Source organism: Rattus norvegicus, chromosome 1, assembly GCF_036323735.1.
Source record: "Rattus norvegicus strain BN/NHsdMcwi chromosome 1, GRCr8, whole genome shotgun sequence".
In the NCBI taxonomy this organism is placed as follows: domain Eukaryota; kingdom Metazoa; phylum Chordata; class Mammalia; order Rodentia; family Muridae; genus Rattus; species Rattus norvegicus.
This window is the reverse complement of record NC_086019.1, coordinates 55,879,498-55,897,723: the sequence shown is the minus strand read 5'-3', so window position 1 is coordinate 55,897,723 and position 18,226 is coordinate 55,879,498. Positions and strand designations below refer to the sequence as shown.

General features: G+C 44.7%; 1 protein-coding gene and 1 pseudogene across 3 annotated transcripts; one reads left to right on the top strand and one right to left on the bottom strand.

Annotated features, from left to right (window-relative positions):
* Positions 1-1,759: 1,759 nt before the first annotated feature.
* On the top strand, positions 1,760-10,504 carry LOC134485001 (sperm motility kinase 3A-like). 3 transcript variants are annotated; one of them, XM_063280816.1, is made up of 3 exons: positions 1,760-2,452; positions 8,131-9,707; positions 10,143-10,504. In XM_063280816.1, exon 2 carries the CDS (start codon positions 8,157-8,159, stop codon positions 9,660-9,662), a length of 1,506 nt encoding a protein of 501 aa, XP_063136886.1. In that variant the 5' UTR covers positions 1,760-2,452; positions 8,131-8,156; the 3' UTR covers positions 9,663-9,707; positions 10,143-10,504. The 3 variants fall into 3 exon arrangements, 2 of the variants coding, with proteins under 2 accessions (XP_063136886.1, XP_063136887.1); XR_010062897.1 differs by having other exon boundaries at positions 1,770-2,452; positions 9,448-9,707; XM_063280817.1 differs by lacking the exon at positions 1,760-2,452 and having other exon boundaries at positions 6,918-9,707.
* Positions 10,505-17,047: 6,543 nt separating this feature from the next.
* On the bottom strand, positions 17,048-17,519 carry LOC134484148 (large ribosomal subunit protein eL24-like; annotated as a pseudogene).
* Between the last annotated feature and the right edge of the window lie 707 nt (positions 17,520-18,226).

Here is an 18,226-nt window from a genome sequence, read left to right as displayed (position 1 = left end):
GCCACCAAAGAAGCATTCCTGTATTCTTCATTAGCCTTACAGCTTTGTCTCTCTTCCCTGATTATTGCCTTTTCTGCTGTGTTGGGTTTTTTGTAAAGAAATGCTTGACTTTCTCTTCCTTTCTGTTAATCTGGGGTTTGGTTCTTTTTTTTCTTTGTTACCATGGAGATCATACCGAAAATGCTAAAATACCACCAGTTCTATGTGGACTGTATTACTGCTATTTTGACAGCCCTGACCAACTTCTTCAGTTTTTGATGTCAACGAAGGAGATGTCTGTGTACCTGAGCCTCGGTGGCACTGCTGTTTGGGGTCATGTGACATGGCATCTCTCACATCTTGGAGGAAGCAGAAGTTCACCTTGCCTTTGGGGATTGTCCGGGGATCACCTGTTCTTTATTTCTTCTTGAGATTCTGAAATCCTTTAAATCGGTCTTCATCTGTGGGAGTTTCTTAGTTTTCTTCCTCAATTTTGAAGGAAAATTTTACTAGAAAATCATAGTTCCTAAAGAGTGTTTGTGTTGTTGTTTTTGTATAGTGTTGTGTATACTCACCCATTCTGTGAGTCTGTGTGAGTGTAAGTCTGTGTGTTTGTAATAAAGGGTGGGAATGTGTGTGGTGTGGTATGTGTGTGCTTGTGTGTGTGTATGTGTGTGTGTGTGTGTGTGTGTGAGAGAGAGAGAGAGAGAGAGAGAGAGAGAGAGAGAGAAGAGAAGAGAAGAGAAGAGAAGAGAAGAGAAAAGAATGAAGCAATCTTGTATGTACACTGTTATGGATGTGTCCCACCATGTGTGTGGAGGTTAGAGGACATTTTTGTCAGACCTTATCTTACCTTGTTTGGAACTAGGTGTGTGGTTTGATGTTGCACATGGCAGGCTGCCTGAACGACAAGCTCCCAGGCAAATTTCTGTCTCTCCTGCTTTTCCTGCTTCCTAAAAGCTCTGGTATTACAGGTGTGGGCTCAACTTTCGCATGGGTTCAAAATCAGGTCTTCACACTTTGCAGGGCAGATGAGAATCAAAAGCCTTGGAAGCTGTGAGGAAGGCATCTTCCTGTCACCCTACAGGTGGTAATAAGCTTCTTTATTATGTCTCATGAGCAGTGTTGGGGTGCAGGAATCACCCCACAAACCAGACAGCCATTTCAGTCAAGCAGGGACAGTTTATGGAACATATATCCTGGGACTGATTGGTCAGGGACACATGTCACACAGGGGAGTAGAGACTGCAACCCTATTTCCAAGGACTGCAGTATGAAAGGCAAAACCACAGAAGCTCTTAGCAACTAAGAGCTCATACACAGGTGCCGAAAGTCTTCCCAGGCAGTTGGGTAGTTGGTTCGGGTCCAAGGTTATTGTTACTAGCATACAAAGCAATTCTAACTAAACTTAACTATGATTGGCCCTAAAGGAGGGCACAGGTTAGGGTAATTTCCAGGAACAACAGACCACACAACTTAGTGCGATATGTAGTTAATGATTAGCTGGGCATGAGAAAGGTCCTCTGTAATAATGTAAGATGGCTGGTGACTGGTATTAAAACAAAGTGGCTACAGTAATGTCAGAAAGGCAGCAGCCACCCAGGTCTTAAAGAGAAGATTACACACACACACACACACACACACACACACACACACACACACACACACACACACATATATATATATATGTATGTATATATATATATATATATATATATATATATATATATATATATATCTGTAGCATCTTCTTAAACCCTTCAGTTGGAATGCAAAAGGGACCCATGGAAGGTAGACATAAGGAATTTAAAGGAGGAGGCACAGCAAAAGTTCAGAGAACTAAGGACAGCAAACCACCCTGCAGGCTTTGATTTATAAAAGCCTAAAGGCTCCCCATAGCCAACCTAAGCCAGAGCCTTGGAGTCCTTCCCAACCATGCAAGGACAGGTCCTATTGTGACCTCATGAGGAGTGATTGTGAGGCGGTCCAGCCAACAGATGTTAAGCTGTAGCCAGGCCTGGATTTCCTTGAGTGTGTTTAGAGGAGTGGTGGAGTGGAGACTTTGGTGATTTTGGTGGATCTAGTGAGCAGTGTGTGGATTTTGCATTTGATTGATTTGTGAGTAGCTTGTGTATGTGTGTCTAGGTCAGTGTTTGTGTGGAGGGTCGCTTTTGTGTGTGTGTGTTGTGTGTGTGTGTGTGTTTGCGTGTTTGCGTGTGCATGTATGTTGTGTTTTAAGTTTACTTGAGTGTGTGAGTACCTTTGTGTGTGTGTGTGTGTGTGTGTGTGTGTGTGTGTGTGTGTGTTGGTATACTTGGGGGTGACTGTGAGTGCATCTGTGTGTGTGGGTGTGTGTGTGCCCAACTTGTGTGTGAGTGTCTGTTGTGACGTACGTGCACTAGTTGTAAGTGTGAGAACACCTGTGTGAGGAAAAGTATTGAGGCTGGCAGTCAGCTTGGCCATTGTTCCTAAGGTAAGCATCTACCATATTTTGGTTTAAGTTTATTTGTTTATTCACTTTACATCCCAATCACAGCCCCTCCCTCTCTCCTCTCCTCCTAGTGCCACCTCACTGCCCCTCTTCCTATAATTCCCTTCCCTTCTTAGAGAAGAAGTAGCCAACCCCTTGGGTATCACTCTGCCCTGAAATAGCAGGACTAAGTTTATCCTCACCCACTAAGGCTAGAAAAACCAGCCCATGTAGGGGAAAGGGATCCAAAGTCAGGCAACAGAGTAAGAGATAGCCTCTGCTCCAATTGTCAGAAGAAGACACTTACATTAAGTCATGTCTGCAAGTCATAGAATATAATTAACAATGCTCTGTCCCATGTGCTGGGTCTCAAGTTCAGCCGGTCATTAGTTGGACTTTCCTTCAATCTCTGCTCTACCTTTATCCCTGAACATCTTGTAAGTAAGACAAATGTTGGGTTGAAGGTTTTGTGGGTTGGTTAGTGTCCCCCTTCCCCTAGTGAAAATCCTTTCTACCTACAGGACATGGGTATGTCAGTCTCTCCAACCCCAGCTGCTAGTAGGCTCAGCTAGCATCACTCTGACTCCCTGGAGCCTCCCACCCCCAGTCTCCTTCATGCCAGAGATGCATTGCCCAAACCCAGCTTTCTCCTTTCCCCTCCCTCTGTGCCCTGCCCTGTTCTTGTCCCCAATCCTCTCCCCATCAGTTGCCTCCCTCCACTCAACTTTTTGAATTTCCCTTTTGAATGAGATTCAAGCATCCTGCCTTGAGTCATCCTTATTCAGCTTTTTTGGGGTCTGTTGATTATAGCATGGTTATCCTGCACTTTGTAGCTAATATCCATTTATAAGTGTATACATACTAGGTTTGTCCTTCTGGGTCTGGGTTACGTCACTCCAGATGACATGTTCAGTTTCTAATCATTGGCGTTCAAGTTTCACGGTGTCCTCCTTTTAATAGCTGAGTAATATTCCATTGTGTAAATGAACCACATTTTCTTATCCATTCTTCATTGAGGGACATCTGGGTGGTTTCACGTTTCTGGCTGTTATGAATAAGGCTGTTATGAATACAGTTGAGGAAGTTGCCTGTGGTATGGTGAAACATCTTTTGGGTATATGCCTGGGAGTGGTATAGGTGGGTCTTGAGTTAGAACTATTCCCGATTTTCTAAGAAACGGCCAAATTGATTTCCAGAGTGGTTGTGCAAGTTGGTACTCCCAGCAACAATGGAAGAGTGTTCTTCTTGCTCCATATCCTCAACAGCATGTGATGTCACTTGAGTTTTAGATCTTACACATTCTGATGGGTGTAAAATGGAATTTCAGAGTCATTTTGATTTGTATTTCGTTGATGACTAAGTACGTTGAACTTTTCTTTAAGTGCTTCTCAGCCTTTAGAGATTCCTCACTTGAGAATTCTCTGGCTCTGTGCCCCTTTTCAATTGGGTTGTTTGCATTCACAATGTCTAGCTTCTTGGCTCCTTTATGTATTTTGGATATTAGCCCTCTGTCAGATGTAGGATCATGCAGATCTTTCCACACTCTTTAGGCTGTTGTTTTGTCCTAAAGACAGTGTCCTCTGCACTTCAGATTTCAGTTTCATGAGGTCCCATTGTTGATCTTAGTATCTGAGCCATTGGTGTTGTGTTCAGGAAGTTGTCTCCTGAACCAATGAGTTCAACACTATTTGTATTACATTTAGTGTGTCTGATTTTATGTTGAGATCTTTGATCTACTTCATAATCCAAAATTAAAATTTTACGGTTGACAGCTTTTATATGGGTTTTAAAGATCAGAACATTTTCCCTTGAGTTTTGCTAATTAACTACTGAACTATCTCCCTAGCCTGGGGATATTGGAGGGTTTGGGTTTGTGCTTGGGTTTGGGTTTGGGTTTGGGTTTGGGTTTGGGTTTGGGTTTGGGTTTGGGTTTTTTCTTTGTTTATTTTCCTAAGGATAGGTTTTTCTGCTTAGCCCTGAGTACCCTGGAACTTTCTCTATAGACCAGGCAGTCCTCAAACTCAGAGATCTTCCTGCCTCTGCCTCCTGAGTGCTGGGAGGAAAGGTATGGACCATCACGACCCAGGGATTATCTGAGTTTTAACCTTTTATGCTTCTGATTTTATTTTTTGGTTTTCTTTGCTTGGATTGTTTTTGGCTTTCAGAGTTGTTGAGGTTGTTATTTTTTAATTCTCTTTTGTTTTTCTTATGTTTACAATTTGGAGAATTTTGTGCTAATGTTGGTTTCAATCTTGTATCTGTTGAGACCTGTTTTGTGACTAATTATATGGTCAGTTTGGGGGAAGGTATCTTGAGGTACTGAGAAGAAGGTATATTCTTTTGTTTTACGATGAAATATTCTATAAATATGTTAAATCCATTTGGTTCCTAAACTTCTGTCAGACTAGCTATGTCTCTGTTTAGTTTCTGTTTCCATGATCTGTCCATTGATGAGAGTGGGGTGTTGAAGTCTCCAATGATTATTGTGTGAGGTGCAATGTGTGCTTTGAGCTTGACTAAGTATACTTTTATGAATATAGGTGCCCTTGCATTTGAAGCAGAGATATTCAGGATTGAGAGTTCATCTTGGTGGATTTTTCCATTGATGAATATGAAAGTTTTTTGATAACTTTTGGTTGAAAGTCAATTTTGTTAGACGTTAGAATGGCGACTCCAGCTTGTTCCTTGGGACCATCTGCTTGGAAAATTGTTTTCCAGACTTTTACTCTGAGGTAGAGGCTGTCTTTGACACTGAGGTATGTTTCCTCAATGCAGCAAAATTCTGGGTCCTCTTTTACATGTCCAGCCTGTTGGACTATGTCTTTTTATTGGGGAATTGAGTCCATTGCTGGTACGAGATATTAAGGAATAGGATCTAAGGATTGCTGTCTCCTGTTGTTTTCATTGCTAGAGGTGGAATTATGTTTGTGTGGCTCTCTTTTGTGTGTGTTACAAGGGGATTACGTTCTTCCTTTTTCTAAGGGGTAGTTTCGCTCCTTGTGTTGGAGTTTTCCATCTGTTATCCTTTTTAGGGATGGATTTGTGGAAAGATATTGTGTAAATTTGGTTTTGCCATGTAATATCTTCTTTTCTCCAGCTATGCTGGTTGAGAATTTTGCTGGATACAGTAACCTGGTCTGGCATTTTTGTTCTCTTAGGGTCTGTTTGACATCTGCCCAGGATCTTCTGGCTTTCAAGGTCTCTGGTGAGGAGTCTGCGGCAATTCTGATAGGTCTGCCTTTATATGTTACGTGACCTTTTACCCTTACTGCTTTTAATATTCTGTCTTTGTTTTGTGCATTTGGTGTTTCTTTTGTGGTCCAATCTATTTGGAGTTCTCTAGGCTTCCTGGATGTTTATGGGCATCTTTTATTTTAGGTTAGGGATGTTACCTTCAATAATTTTTTGAAGATATTTACTGGCCCTTTAAGTTGGGAATCTTTCTCTCTTCCATCCCTATTATCCTTAGGTTGCTGCAATTTTCAATTGCCATCTGGTTGTCTCTGGTGTTATCTGGTCTTGCTGACGATAACAGTGGCTTGACCCTCCTGTAAGCCTGTGTATCAGCAATCCTGGAGACCGGCTTTCACACAGTCATTTCTGGGTACAGAGAGCTTTGGGACTGGCTCAGCTCTGGTTGGAGGCAGGAACTGAAAGGGTTCTATCCCAGACTGCTCCTCGGTTGGTGTGTCCTGAGGGCTTCAGGCAGGACCCTTGGAGCAGAACTGATGGTCTTAGAACTGCTCTCTAGTATGTCTTCGCCCCTTGTGAATGGCTTTCAATTCTTGCACAGGAAGAGACTGCCTGACTGCTCCTAGGATCCTGGGTGCACGGGGCTCTAGGCAGGTTCCTCTTCTGCCAGGAACGTGAGGAGAATTGGTGGCCTCCCCCATGCTCCCAGAATTCTCCTCACTTCTGAGAGTCCAGCTGTCTCCCCCATGGGATTTGGGTACCTCTCATAGGACTCTTTATGCATGGGAGTTTTGGTTATTGCTGTTTTTACTCTAACTGGGGATTTGAGTTTGTGATTATTTGTGGTTTTTAAATGTTATATAAATTCTTGGAGAATTTCATCTTCCATTGAATGTATTTGGATCCTCTTCACTCCCTGCATCCTTCACCAACTCCTCCCACATCCATCTTCACAGTCACCTGCCACAACCCACAAATTCATGGTTTTTTAATAACCTGGTGTCCTGTGTTCCTGAGTGTGGGGAATGACTCTCTTCCCTATGTGTCATCAACTGTCAATGTTCCCACTCTGGGTTAGTCATGCAGGACTGCTTGATTTTGTGGAGATCTGATGCAGGCAGTCACAGCTGTTGGGAGTTTATGAATGAGGTGGTCATGTGTTGAGAAGATATTTTGATACGTCTCTTCCCAACCCCAGAATCTTACAATGTCTCTGCCCTTGTTTTCCATTATAGTCCCTGAGCCATGGAGGGAGGGAGGGAGGGAATGTGGACACACCACCACACCTGTTTTGCCTGAGCACTTTGTCAACAGGTATTCTCCAGTCTTTTAGCAGCTATGAGTTTCTGTGCAATTGCACCAAGAAATTTCTCTGAGATATGAGAGTTGTACTATTAAATCTGAAGACTTCTTGCAAGGATGTGCATATGAGTAAGAACATGCTGTGTTTGTTATCTTGAGTCTGGGTGAGCTCACTTAGTGTAACCTTGTCTAGCTCCAAGCATTTAGTTGGAAACTTGATAATTTCAGTTTCTTTTACATCTGAATTACATTCCACTGTGTGTAGGTACCACACTCGCATTAGTCATTCATCAGCTGGATGGATACCTAGGCTGTCTACATTCCCTGCACCGTGAACAAATGAAACAGTAGTGAACATGGATGAACAAGTGTCTTTGCAGCAGGAAATATTGTTCCTTGAGTATATCCCAGGAATGGCGTAGCTGTATCAGGTGGCACACCTATTTCTAGTTTTCTGAGGAACCCCCACACTCTACAGTGGCCACCTCAGTTTATATCCTCCCACGGACACTGTGCATGAGGGTCTCCATCCCCCACATCCACCCCAGCATTGTTGCCTTTGCCATTCTGATTAGAATAAGATGAAGTCTCAAACTAGTTTTAGTTTTCATCTCCCTAATGGCCCAAGATGGTGAACATATACATATATATTTCTTAGCCATACATTCCTTAGCCATGCATGACTTGTGAGAAAAACCCTTTGAAGACCCCTATCTCAATTAATCCCAATTGTTCACTGGGACGTTTCCTTAGAGTTGTCTCTTTAATACTTTCTATATTCTAGGAGTTTTGATGAGTGCGTTCTATTTTGTTTTAATCTCTAGGTTTTTAGCTTTTATGTAGTTTTGCTTGTTTGGAAGTTGATTTTGTTTCATTTCATTTTCTGTAGCTTGGGTTTTCTAACTGTTAATAGTTTTAATTTCTTTGATCGTTCATTTCATTGTACATTCTTTTTCTTACACAATCAGTGATGTTGATCTTAGTGTGGCTGAGCTGTGCTCCTCCCTCCTAGTGACTAGTATGTAGTTTTTTACTTAGGATTTCCTTGGCTTTGTGCGTTGTTTTACTTTTGAGGGTTTCTGTTGTTGTTTTGGTTGGTTTTAGTTTTCTGTTTTTCTTATTTTTCACTATTTTACTTTCCATCTTAGCTTTCTTTCTTCCCTTTATTTCTTTTTCCTTCCTCTTAGGTAGCATTTATACTCTGTTACCTCCAATGAGCTTCGGGAGCAAACGGGAGTCAGAAAGGCTCCGATCTCAGGGCAGCTCTTGCACAGAGAGTTTCTGCTCTCAATATTTGGTTTTGAATACCATCGGCCATGGTTTCCACGCGGCCGTGAAGTTGGCCGTGCACCGCCTCACAGGTACCCCCGTGGCTGTCAAAATGCTCCTCAAGAGACAACAGTGGTGCCAGCAGGTCACATCTGAGGTAGAAATCATGATGAGGATCAACCACCCAAATATTGTATCTCTCATACAAGTCATTGACACTGAAAAGATAACATACCTCATCATGGAGTTGGCCAAGGGGAACCAGCTTTATTCTCACATCAAAGAGGCTGGCCATCTGCAGGAGGATGAAGCACGGGGCATATTCAGACAATTATTAAGTGCTGTGGGATACTGCCATGAAGAAGGCATTATACACCGGGACCTTAAACCCGATAATCTGTTAGTCGATACCAAGGGAAGAATTAAAATCATTGATTTTGGTTCTGCCACTCAAGTGCGGCCTGGGCAAAAGTTGAGAAAGCCCTATGGGACTTATGCATTTTCTGCTCCTGAGCTGTTACTCGGGAAATTTTATGAGGGCCCCAAGGTCGACGTGTGGGCCCTAGGAGTAATTCTTTATTATATGACAGTTGGAAAGGTCCCATTTGAGGCTGCCAGCATACCGCTACTCCGAAGGCAAATTGTGTTAGGGACGTACGTTGTCCCACCTGGCCTGTCAGAAGAGCTACAAGACCTGCTGAGTCTTTTATTGAAAGTGAACTCCCAGCAGAGGCCCACAATTCCTGATCTTTTGACTCATCCCTGGCTTAAGATAGACTCAGAGGGGTTCCCACAACCTTGTAAGGAACTCATCCCCCTCAGGCCAGACCCAGCCATTCTTAGAGCAATGCAGGACATTGGATTTGAAGCCCAAGAGGTTAAAGACTCCCTCGATCAGAAGAAATTCAACCAAAGTATGGCTTGTTATTACCTATTGGAAAAGCAGGCTCTTCAGGAGTGTGACAACCCAACCCGGCCTCATCCATGCATGACCCCATTCCCGACCCTTGATTACCCTGCTACTTCAGTGCGAGGGCTCAGAAGTCGAGGAAGCGAGCCTAGATGGCTCGGGTCATCCTCCGATAGTCAAGGTTCTGACCTCAGCCAGACTCCTAGTCATGGATTAGTCAAGAGGGCCAGTTGGCCTGGCGGTCTTCTCTGCAGGCCACGTCAGATAGCACCCACAGTGGAGCTAACCCACAGAATTTCTATTAGTGACCCCTGCTTTTCTTCAGTGCACAGCAGAGGCAAGAAGACCATCAACACTGAAAGCACAGAAGACAAATCCAGTGACTCAGCAGAGGTTAAGCCTGTCGCAAGCAGGCCCTGGCCCAAAAGATTTAGGGGGTGGCTCAAGAACATCCGAAATGGCCTGATGAACCTGTGTTGCTGCATTCCGTCCAGAAAAAAACCTCCCCTGGGGCACAACAGAGTTGTTCCCCAGAAATGAAGAACATGGAAGGAATCCAGAGAGCAAGCATCCAACACTGCCCAGGTACATTGCTGAATTTGTATCTATTTTGCTCGTGTCTGAGTCAACTGGCAGGTTATCATAGTGTGTATGTCTATGGGACGATGCACGGGGAAGCTAGGTCTAAAACACCGTGGGACGATGGTTAAGTCTAAGCTACCAGCACATCTGTCATTGCCGACTGTAACTCCCATGTTCATCCTGCTCATGGGAATACTAAAATACATTCAACTAGAAAGAGACAGCAGGATACTAACCAATGTAGGAGGATGAAGTTGGAGAAGGAAGAGAAGGAGATGCTGAGGGAGGAGAGGGTGGTATGGGGTGGGGGCTAGGAGATGAGGGGAAGAGGTTCCGAGAAGCTTGGAGAGCAGTTTGGAACAGGGTGACCACAGCTGGAGAGATGCCCTGTCCAGCAGAGGTCCCAGAGTCCCTCTCACATGTGTCATTGCCTTTTAGAAGATCACTAGAGGATGCCGGATGCTGCATCTCTGCAGTCCCAGTATTGAAGTGGACCCACGTGTGGACACGGACCTGCAGAAGGGAGCGCTGTGAGAGCTGTCACCTTCCAGGTCAGCTGTGGAAGGATGAAAGCAAATGAAGAGATGCCAGGTGGCAAGAGAGCACCTCAAAGGCATCACTCTTCCTGGTGGAGGTTGAAAACCAGTCCAAAGCTGGTAAAGACCAGAGCCCTTTTGCCGACCAGGGTCACATCACACACCTCCTCTTGGCACAAGTTCTCGCCTCACTCTTAGTGGAGAATATACGTCTTCTCAATGTGTTTATCCGACTCTGAGAATAAAATAGCTGTTTGTGAAAGATGACCTCGTAGATTTTTCTGCATCTTCTTCACATAGGGAAATTGGCCCTGTGGCATTCCAAGGCCCCAGGAAGCACTGGGTAATAGGGCCCACCTCAGGGCCAAGAAGGTCATGTGTCCTAATGGGGTCCTTACATGCTGGACCACTGTGTGCTGGTCATAGTCTGCCTCTAAGTGGCCTCCATAGGATTGGGCGCTGGGAGTTCCTGTCCCTTCTGTCAAATTTGTTACTCCTTCAGGTGCCTCACCGGCATGCTTCACTGTCACCAGTGACAAGGCAGAGCCCCCTCTTCCGGTATCGCCTCTATGGATGCCCAAAGGCCTCAAAGTGGCTCTGCATCCTCAATCGCCTCATCTGTCAGCCCAGTCTCTGCTCTCTCAGCACAGCTAGCAATGGTGAGACAACCATTGCACAGACCTAGGAGTCTAAAATGACTGAGGCCACGAGCATGGACAGACAGGGCCGTGGACGCAGGAACCCAGCACTGAGCCATGACAACGAACATTCTAAGAGCTCAGTAAGGACACTGTGCTCCTAAGGCCTTCAGTTTTTATAACAGGGCCTCTCCCTTTCTCACTCACAGCCCTCTGAGATCCAGCCTAAACTGGACAGACCCTGGAATTCTCTGAGAGACTGTTGGACTGGGTGTGGTGGGTTCCTCTGTGCAGAGCACTAGGTCCTCAACCCTGGACCCTTAGGTGGCTTCCTCCCAGGAAACCCCTCAGAGCCCCTCCTGACAGGCCCAGCTCTCATTCTTCTACATCAGCAGCTCTCAACCTGTAGGTCGTTCCCCTTTGGGGTTCAAGTCACAGGGGTCACCTAAGACCATCAGAAAACACAGATACTTAGATTAGGATTCATAACAGCAGGAAAATTACAGTTATGAAGTAGCACCAGAAATAGTTTTATGATTAGGGGGCCACCACAATTCAAGGAACGATATTAAAGGGTCGCAGCAATAGGATAGTTGAGAACCACATTATTCACCATCTGAGTCACAGCCTACCTAGGCCAAGTATTCATCTGGGTGAGACAGCACTCTCAGAGATGACCTAGCAGACAGTGGTGGTCGTGTTTAGAGACTGTACTCTGGCAAGGAGGAGGACGCTTGGATTTCTGGGCAATTCTCGAGTTGTAATTGTCCAGTTGAACAACCTTTGTAATAAAAATCTCAGGCAGGTAGAAACTGTCTTTGCTTGCATCAAGTGGCACAAGTTCCTCCGTTCTTTGGAAGTTTCAGGTCCCTTCCTCAGGGTCCCACCTGGGGACCTGCCCTGACAGGAAGACGGGGCAGACGATTCCCATCCTTTGAAAGGGACCTCAGCTGGAGAGTGCTATGTGCACAGGAGGCAAGGACGATGGCAGTCTGGGGAGAGCTGGTTGCCTCTTGTCCCGGCTGGACATTTTTCATTAAGGTACAATGTAATGCCCCATCAAGTCGCTCTCTCCTATGTTTTCACAAAACGAATCAAGAGTTGGGAGCTTTTTATTGTTGATGTTGTTTGGCGAGGAACAGAAAGGATTCTCCTTTGCTCCTCTCAGAACTTAGGATTTTTAAATAAAAATTATTCTTTAAACATGTGTCCATTTTAATAATTCTTGACAGTTAAGACAACTATAAGATTTGGAAGTGTTTGCACATGTGTTGAATGGTGCCTACCACCATGTTTAAAACAGTTTTTCAAAATCTTCCCTATCAGGGTCTGGAGAGATGACTCAGTAACAAAGAGCCATTGCTGCTCTTGCAGAGGACCAAGGTTACCCAGCACGCATGGTGACTTACAGTCATCAGTAACTCTAGCCCCAGGATCCAGTGGCCTTTTCTGGCTTCCGTGGGTACTACATATACACATGTGCGCGCGCACGCACACACACACACACACACACACACACACACACACACACAAACACTCATACACAAATTTTTTAAAATTATTTACAAATATTTACAGAGTCCTTCGTCAGTTACCAATTCTTCTGCCATCTCTTCCTTTCCTTAGTCCCAATTATTTTGTTTCGCGCCCTGAGACACACCCAGTCCCTCCCAGGCTGTAGCTCTTGGGAGAGTGGACCCAGAGCCTTGACTGAGCAGCACTTGGGAGCTGGCTCTGGACTCTAGAGTAGAGGTGAGCCTGCCCTGAGGGCAGGAGAGCAGGAGAGCTGACCCTGTGCTCTGCCAAGGGCAGCATTGGGTGGCCTATGGAGCAGCCTGGAGAGCTCTCCCTGGGACTGTGGATAAGGGAGAGCCTGTGACTGACCGGTTCATCCATCACAGCCACTTGGGATTGAGTTCCTTGGGTCAGCAGGAGGTTGGAAACACTGACTCCTGTCTTCACAGTCCCTGAGTTAGGTCACAACCTGAGCCAGGCTCCCTCGTGTGGTTAATGGTAAGGACCCGAGACAAGACTGTCTTCCATTGCTAATGAATGACTAGAACTCATGAATTGCACTGGTAATGAATGACTCACCCTCAGTTCCACCCTCCTCACCATCTCATCCCCATATTCCCTATTAGGAAGCTCCAGCAAACCTCATTTCTAATGAAGTGTGTGGCTACACCATTCCTGGTCTTCCTTTTCCCTCCCCACATACCCTCCCTTTCTCCTTTTTTGTTTTTTGTTTTTTTGACATGAGGTCCTTCAATGACATCCCTGGCTGTCCTGAAATTCATTACATAGGTCAGATTGGCCTTAAACTGGAAGAGCTCCTCCTGCCTCTATCTCCAATGTGCTAGGATTAAAAGTGTGCACCACTACCTCCCAGACCCATTTCAGTTTTCTTCATGAAGCAAAAGCAGCTTGTACAAAGCAAGCACAGACACCCACTGAGACTAATCGTACCTAGAAATACATTGTTTCAAGTAACTTTTCCTTTTCCTGTGTATTGTGTGATACTTGAGAAAACTTCCTTCTCATAAACTTCAACACAAAAGGTTTTTTTTTAATAGCTTGTAAACTTCAAGTCATAAAAGATGCAATTAATTAGTTAATTTGGACACATAGATTTTCTGAAACATTTTATACAAAAGAAAAAATAGCATGTGTCAAAGTAAAGACGAAAAAAATATCATGAGGGGTCGGGGTGGTTGACTGTTCCCAGATAAAAAAGTAGTCTTCCCAGTATCTATGACCAAAAGTGGCCAAGAGGGAAAAAAGTGCTTCAATTACTCAATAGAAAATTAAAGGGGGTAAGAATGCATGGTTTACAGAAACAGCACCAGTCCATAAACATCCAGAAATGCCTGGGTGCACGCACAGTGCTGAGATGCCAATTAAAACACACAGATGGTTTTAATCAGCCGGATGGGTGAAGTCCAGGGCTGTACCACATGATGAGCCCTGTGCACCAGTTTGCACTCTGCTGGAGAACTCTTCGTGGGTACACACCCAGGAAAGCAATCAACACCGCTTACATATTACACATATGTGCCCTCTTTGTCATTCCATGAGCTGGCCAATCTCTTAGAAGCAGCAGCACATGGGAGAGAGGACCCTGAACCTTGATTGTGTGCAGGTGAGCGGGGCCTGAGGACATGAGTATAGAAATGCTGCCCCTGACTCCTGCCAATGGCAACACCAGTTGGCCTGGTCAGAGCATTAGACTGGCCATTTAGCCCCAGGGATTTGCCTGGCTCCATCTTGCCAGTGCCGGGATTGGAAGTGTGCACTACCATGCTTGGATCTTCTCTTCTCTTCTCTTCTCTTCTCTTCTCTTCTCTTCTCTTCTCTTCTCTTCTCTTCTCTTCTCTTCTCTTTTTTCTCTACCTCCTCCTCCTCCTCCTCCTCCCCCTCCTCCCCCCTCCTCCCCCCTCCTCTTCCTCCTCCCCCTCCCCCTCCCCCTCCCCCTCTCAATCTTCATGGTGTATTTTGTAGCCACTGCTGTCCTGGAATACTCTCTGTAGACCAGGCTGGCCTCAGGCACACAGAGATCTGCCCGCATCTGCCCATCGAGTGTTGGGATTAAAGGCAGCTCTAGCCCCACCCAGCTGTTTTGCTTTATTAATATGTGTATTAGAGAGTGAACTCAGGTCTTCAGACTTACAAGGCGAGCACTTTACTGAGTACTCTATTCATTTCCCCAGCTTGCTAAAATGAGAAATTGAAAAGATATTTACTATATCATAAAATAAAAATAACTCCATCGCACGGCAATTACACTGTTAGAAATCGGTGGGAAGAGGGCACTGTTTTACATATTACAGTATGTTCATTGTTTGGCCTACTGAGACAGCTGGGTCCCAGTTTTGCTCCTGTCCACAGACAGCGATGTATTGTTTTAGTTGTCTGTAGAGAGAAAATATGGCCTTGCTTAGGATTGGAGCTGGAAAAGCAAACCCCATGAGGACGTCGAGGGATATGCTGGAATCAGATTTGAGAAGCTGAGTCTGGGCAGTTGACCATTTGTGAAATCATGGTATCTCTTGCACAATGGGGTTTAAAAGCAAAGGATTGGCAGCCATCCAAACATTCCTTAAAGGGGTCTGGCTGAATAGATTATAGCTCATTTGTAGAAGGGGGATTCTATGCAATCGTTAAGACAGCAGAGCAGCAGTGTTCTCTCCAAAGGATGTGGCTCTGCTGTGTGGGGATGAAGGGAGCCTCATCCAGTACAAGCAGAGCACCAGCGGGGCCTGCCGCCCTTTATGTCAGCACCGAGTTCCCTGTGGGACTCCCTGGTGTTGGCAGTTTGTGCACACACTGTGCCTTATGAGTCCTTTGTTTCTGCTAATTGTTTAATGTGTGGTGTGTGTGTGTGTGTGTGTGTGTGTGTGTGTGTGTGTATGTGTATGTATGTGTGTGTGATGTGTGTGTGGGTGTGTGTACTCAAAGAATTACCTAATTAAGTGATATAAATTAAAAACTTAATCTACATTGTAGCTTCTTCTAAAAATTAAGTTCATAAGTATGTGGGAAAGCACCCAGCCCATTGAATGCACTCCACAATGGAGAACTCCTATAGTAACAAAGGCAATCACTAAGTCTAAATAGCAGAACAGCTCTAACTCTGTTCTTTAACTTTCCCTCCTCAAGTTACATATTGGAATGGGCCCCTACTTGTCTCTCTTGAGGTGATCCTAGGGTGGTCTGAAAAGCACTGTGCAGTCACAGCCCTAAAGTATCTGGTAAGCTGCCATTATCAAGTGCTAACCAGTCTGTGTGTACTGTTTGCTATTCATAGTCAGAGCACTGCCTTTTCTTTTGCCCTGGGGTTATAGTGTCAACCTCCATTGGAGAAAGCCCTCTGCAGTCCCAGGACCTTCCCACCCACTTCCATCACTGCTGGGTCTCCTCCCCTCCCCTCCCCTGGGATGTCCAATTCTCACTGAGGATTCGCCTCTCTCTTGAGGTTTTCATACTTGTGAATGTCCCGTGGACACTCTCTTGTCCCAAGAGCACACTAGTGCTCAAGTCCTCATTCTGTGCTTCAGCTGCTCTTAGTTACTGAAGCTCTCAGATAACACAGATGCTTCCCACCACACACAACACCCACATTTACATTTAAGATTCCGTCTGTGAAGAAAAATGTCACACAGAGAGAAACTGAAGTTTACCTTATTCCACAGTTAAAACAAATGAAGCAGGATTTAGTCTTCGCCAGCACACAGCTTAATATGCCAGGCTACTGTGTCCAGACTCCTGTGGGTCTTACTCAGCTGTGGGAATTCCACCGCATCCCCACCCCCACCCATCCTACTGATGCACCTTCTGTCTTCGAGTGTGTTCACCCTCTGAAAGCCTGACATGGGTTAAATTCATAAGGTCTTGGAATCTGACTAGCTGGTCCCTTAGTTTGTCTTGCCTGGTCCTATGTGTCGTTTGCTGAGATTTCTGGACTGTGCTAGCTGCATGCCTTGCTCTCTGCTGCTTGACTGTTACTTTTTAAGGTAGAATACAGAGATGGAAGACAGAAAGACACAGGAGTCCGACCTTCACCAGATGGGACTGTGTTTATTAGTGCACACAGAAAGGGGCAGCCTCTCTCCTGAGGAAGACTGAGGGGCCTGCCAGGGGGGAAACACTGACTATGAATCCTTACACGAGTCAGGTATGGGGCTTGGTACTAAGGAAATGCTGAAGCCATAACCCATGTCTCTCCCTCCTGAAACTGTTTGCCCACGGGTGACAGAAAGCCTCTACAGAGCTTCTTTTCTGTGCTGACCCATGAGGTTGAAAAAGTTGTCTGTAGTCCAGGAATCCGGCTGCTCTATTGTTGACTGTGGTTGCAATGTGACCAGATGAGCCTGCTCCTGCATCTGTGATTGTCCTGTAATAAGGAACGGTTACCTAGAACTGTGAGCAGGAATAAACCCACCCCATTCTGCTAAGTAGCTTCTGTCAGAGTGTTTTGTCACAGAAAAGAAACAGAGACATGAAAGGAAGATGGAGACACATCGACGAGGGGGAGATCTGACCCAACGCAAACCCAGTAACTACTCCAACATCTGATTCCTTTCTTTTTCTTTCTTTCTTTTTTCTTTTTTCTTTTCTTTAATTTTTTTTGAGTTAAAGACAAATCTTTATTTTTAAACTCTCATCTACCAAATTAGTATTTCCTACCAACTCGGGGAGCAGAGACCTTCACAGGCTTCACGATCTATTGTTTAGTGGTTGTCTTTGTGGGGGCCTTGGCAGCAGCCATTGCTGTCTTCTTTGATGCCTGCTTAGCCTTTTTTGCTTCCTTGGCAGCTCTGATAGCCTGTTCTCGCTGAGCTTTCCTAACTTCTGGTTTCTGATTCCTCTTGGCCATTATATCAGCCAGAGAAGCACCCGTGATGGCCTGCTGGAATTTGACTGCAAGCGGGTTCCTTTCTTTTGAATTTCTTCCAACTGTCCTTCCTTGTGTTTTCTTCTGGACAGGACAGTCCAGTTAATTTGCCGAGGGTTCCTTTGGAAAGGAATGCAGACTCACATTTGGCATTAAGAAACTTGAAATCCTTCCCATCGGTCCTGGCATACCGAGGCCCGTGTCCAGAGTAGATCTTGTACCTGCTAAAACTGCACAGCTCTACCTTCATGGTGACAGATGTCCCTGATTCCTTTCAAACACACCCTCTCTGTGTGCTTTTTCTGATAATGATTTTAAAAAATGCATTCCTTTCTTGGTGTGATTTTAAGTTTAAAATAAACACTGTTGCAAAAAGCCACATAAATTTAGATATTTCTAGCAGAAAATTATCTTGATTTTGAAAGATGTGTTTGATTTACTTTCAATATGAAACCAGCATGAGACTTGATCCCACTGATTCCACAGCTGAGGACAGCATAGACTACATAGTGAGATGTGGTCTCAAAAATAAATAAATAAATAAATAAATAAATATTAATTCACAGCTGCATGCTTTATTAATTGTTACCATTATGTTGCTTGAGACTTATTTTTTAAATACAGAGAACTGTGTTTTGACTCTTCCCTCTCTCTTTTTATTTCTTTTCAACTTAATGGAAGATTTCCAATAAAAGATCAACTTGACTTCACATTGCTTTCATTTTCTTTTTACCGTTTCTCTGTTGTCTATTTTGTTCGGTTTCAACTTCTTTCTCTACTCATTAGGTATCAAGAAACTCACAGTAATTGGCCCTGTATTGGAACAAGGCAGAGAATGGATGGGTGGATAGACCGTGTGAAGAAGGGAGGGACTGAGTAATAAATGCTTGGATAGAGGATGAATGGATCACTGGATTGATGGATGGACTGGTGCGTGAGTTGGTGTATGAATGAATG

What these genes read in the sequence shown, in the direction of transcription:
- LOC134485001 (XM_063280816.1), top strand. Translation starts at nt 8,157, where the DNA reads ATGAGCTTCGGGAGCAAACGGGAGTCAGAAAGGCTCCGATCTCAGGGC.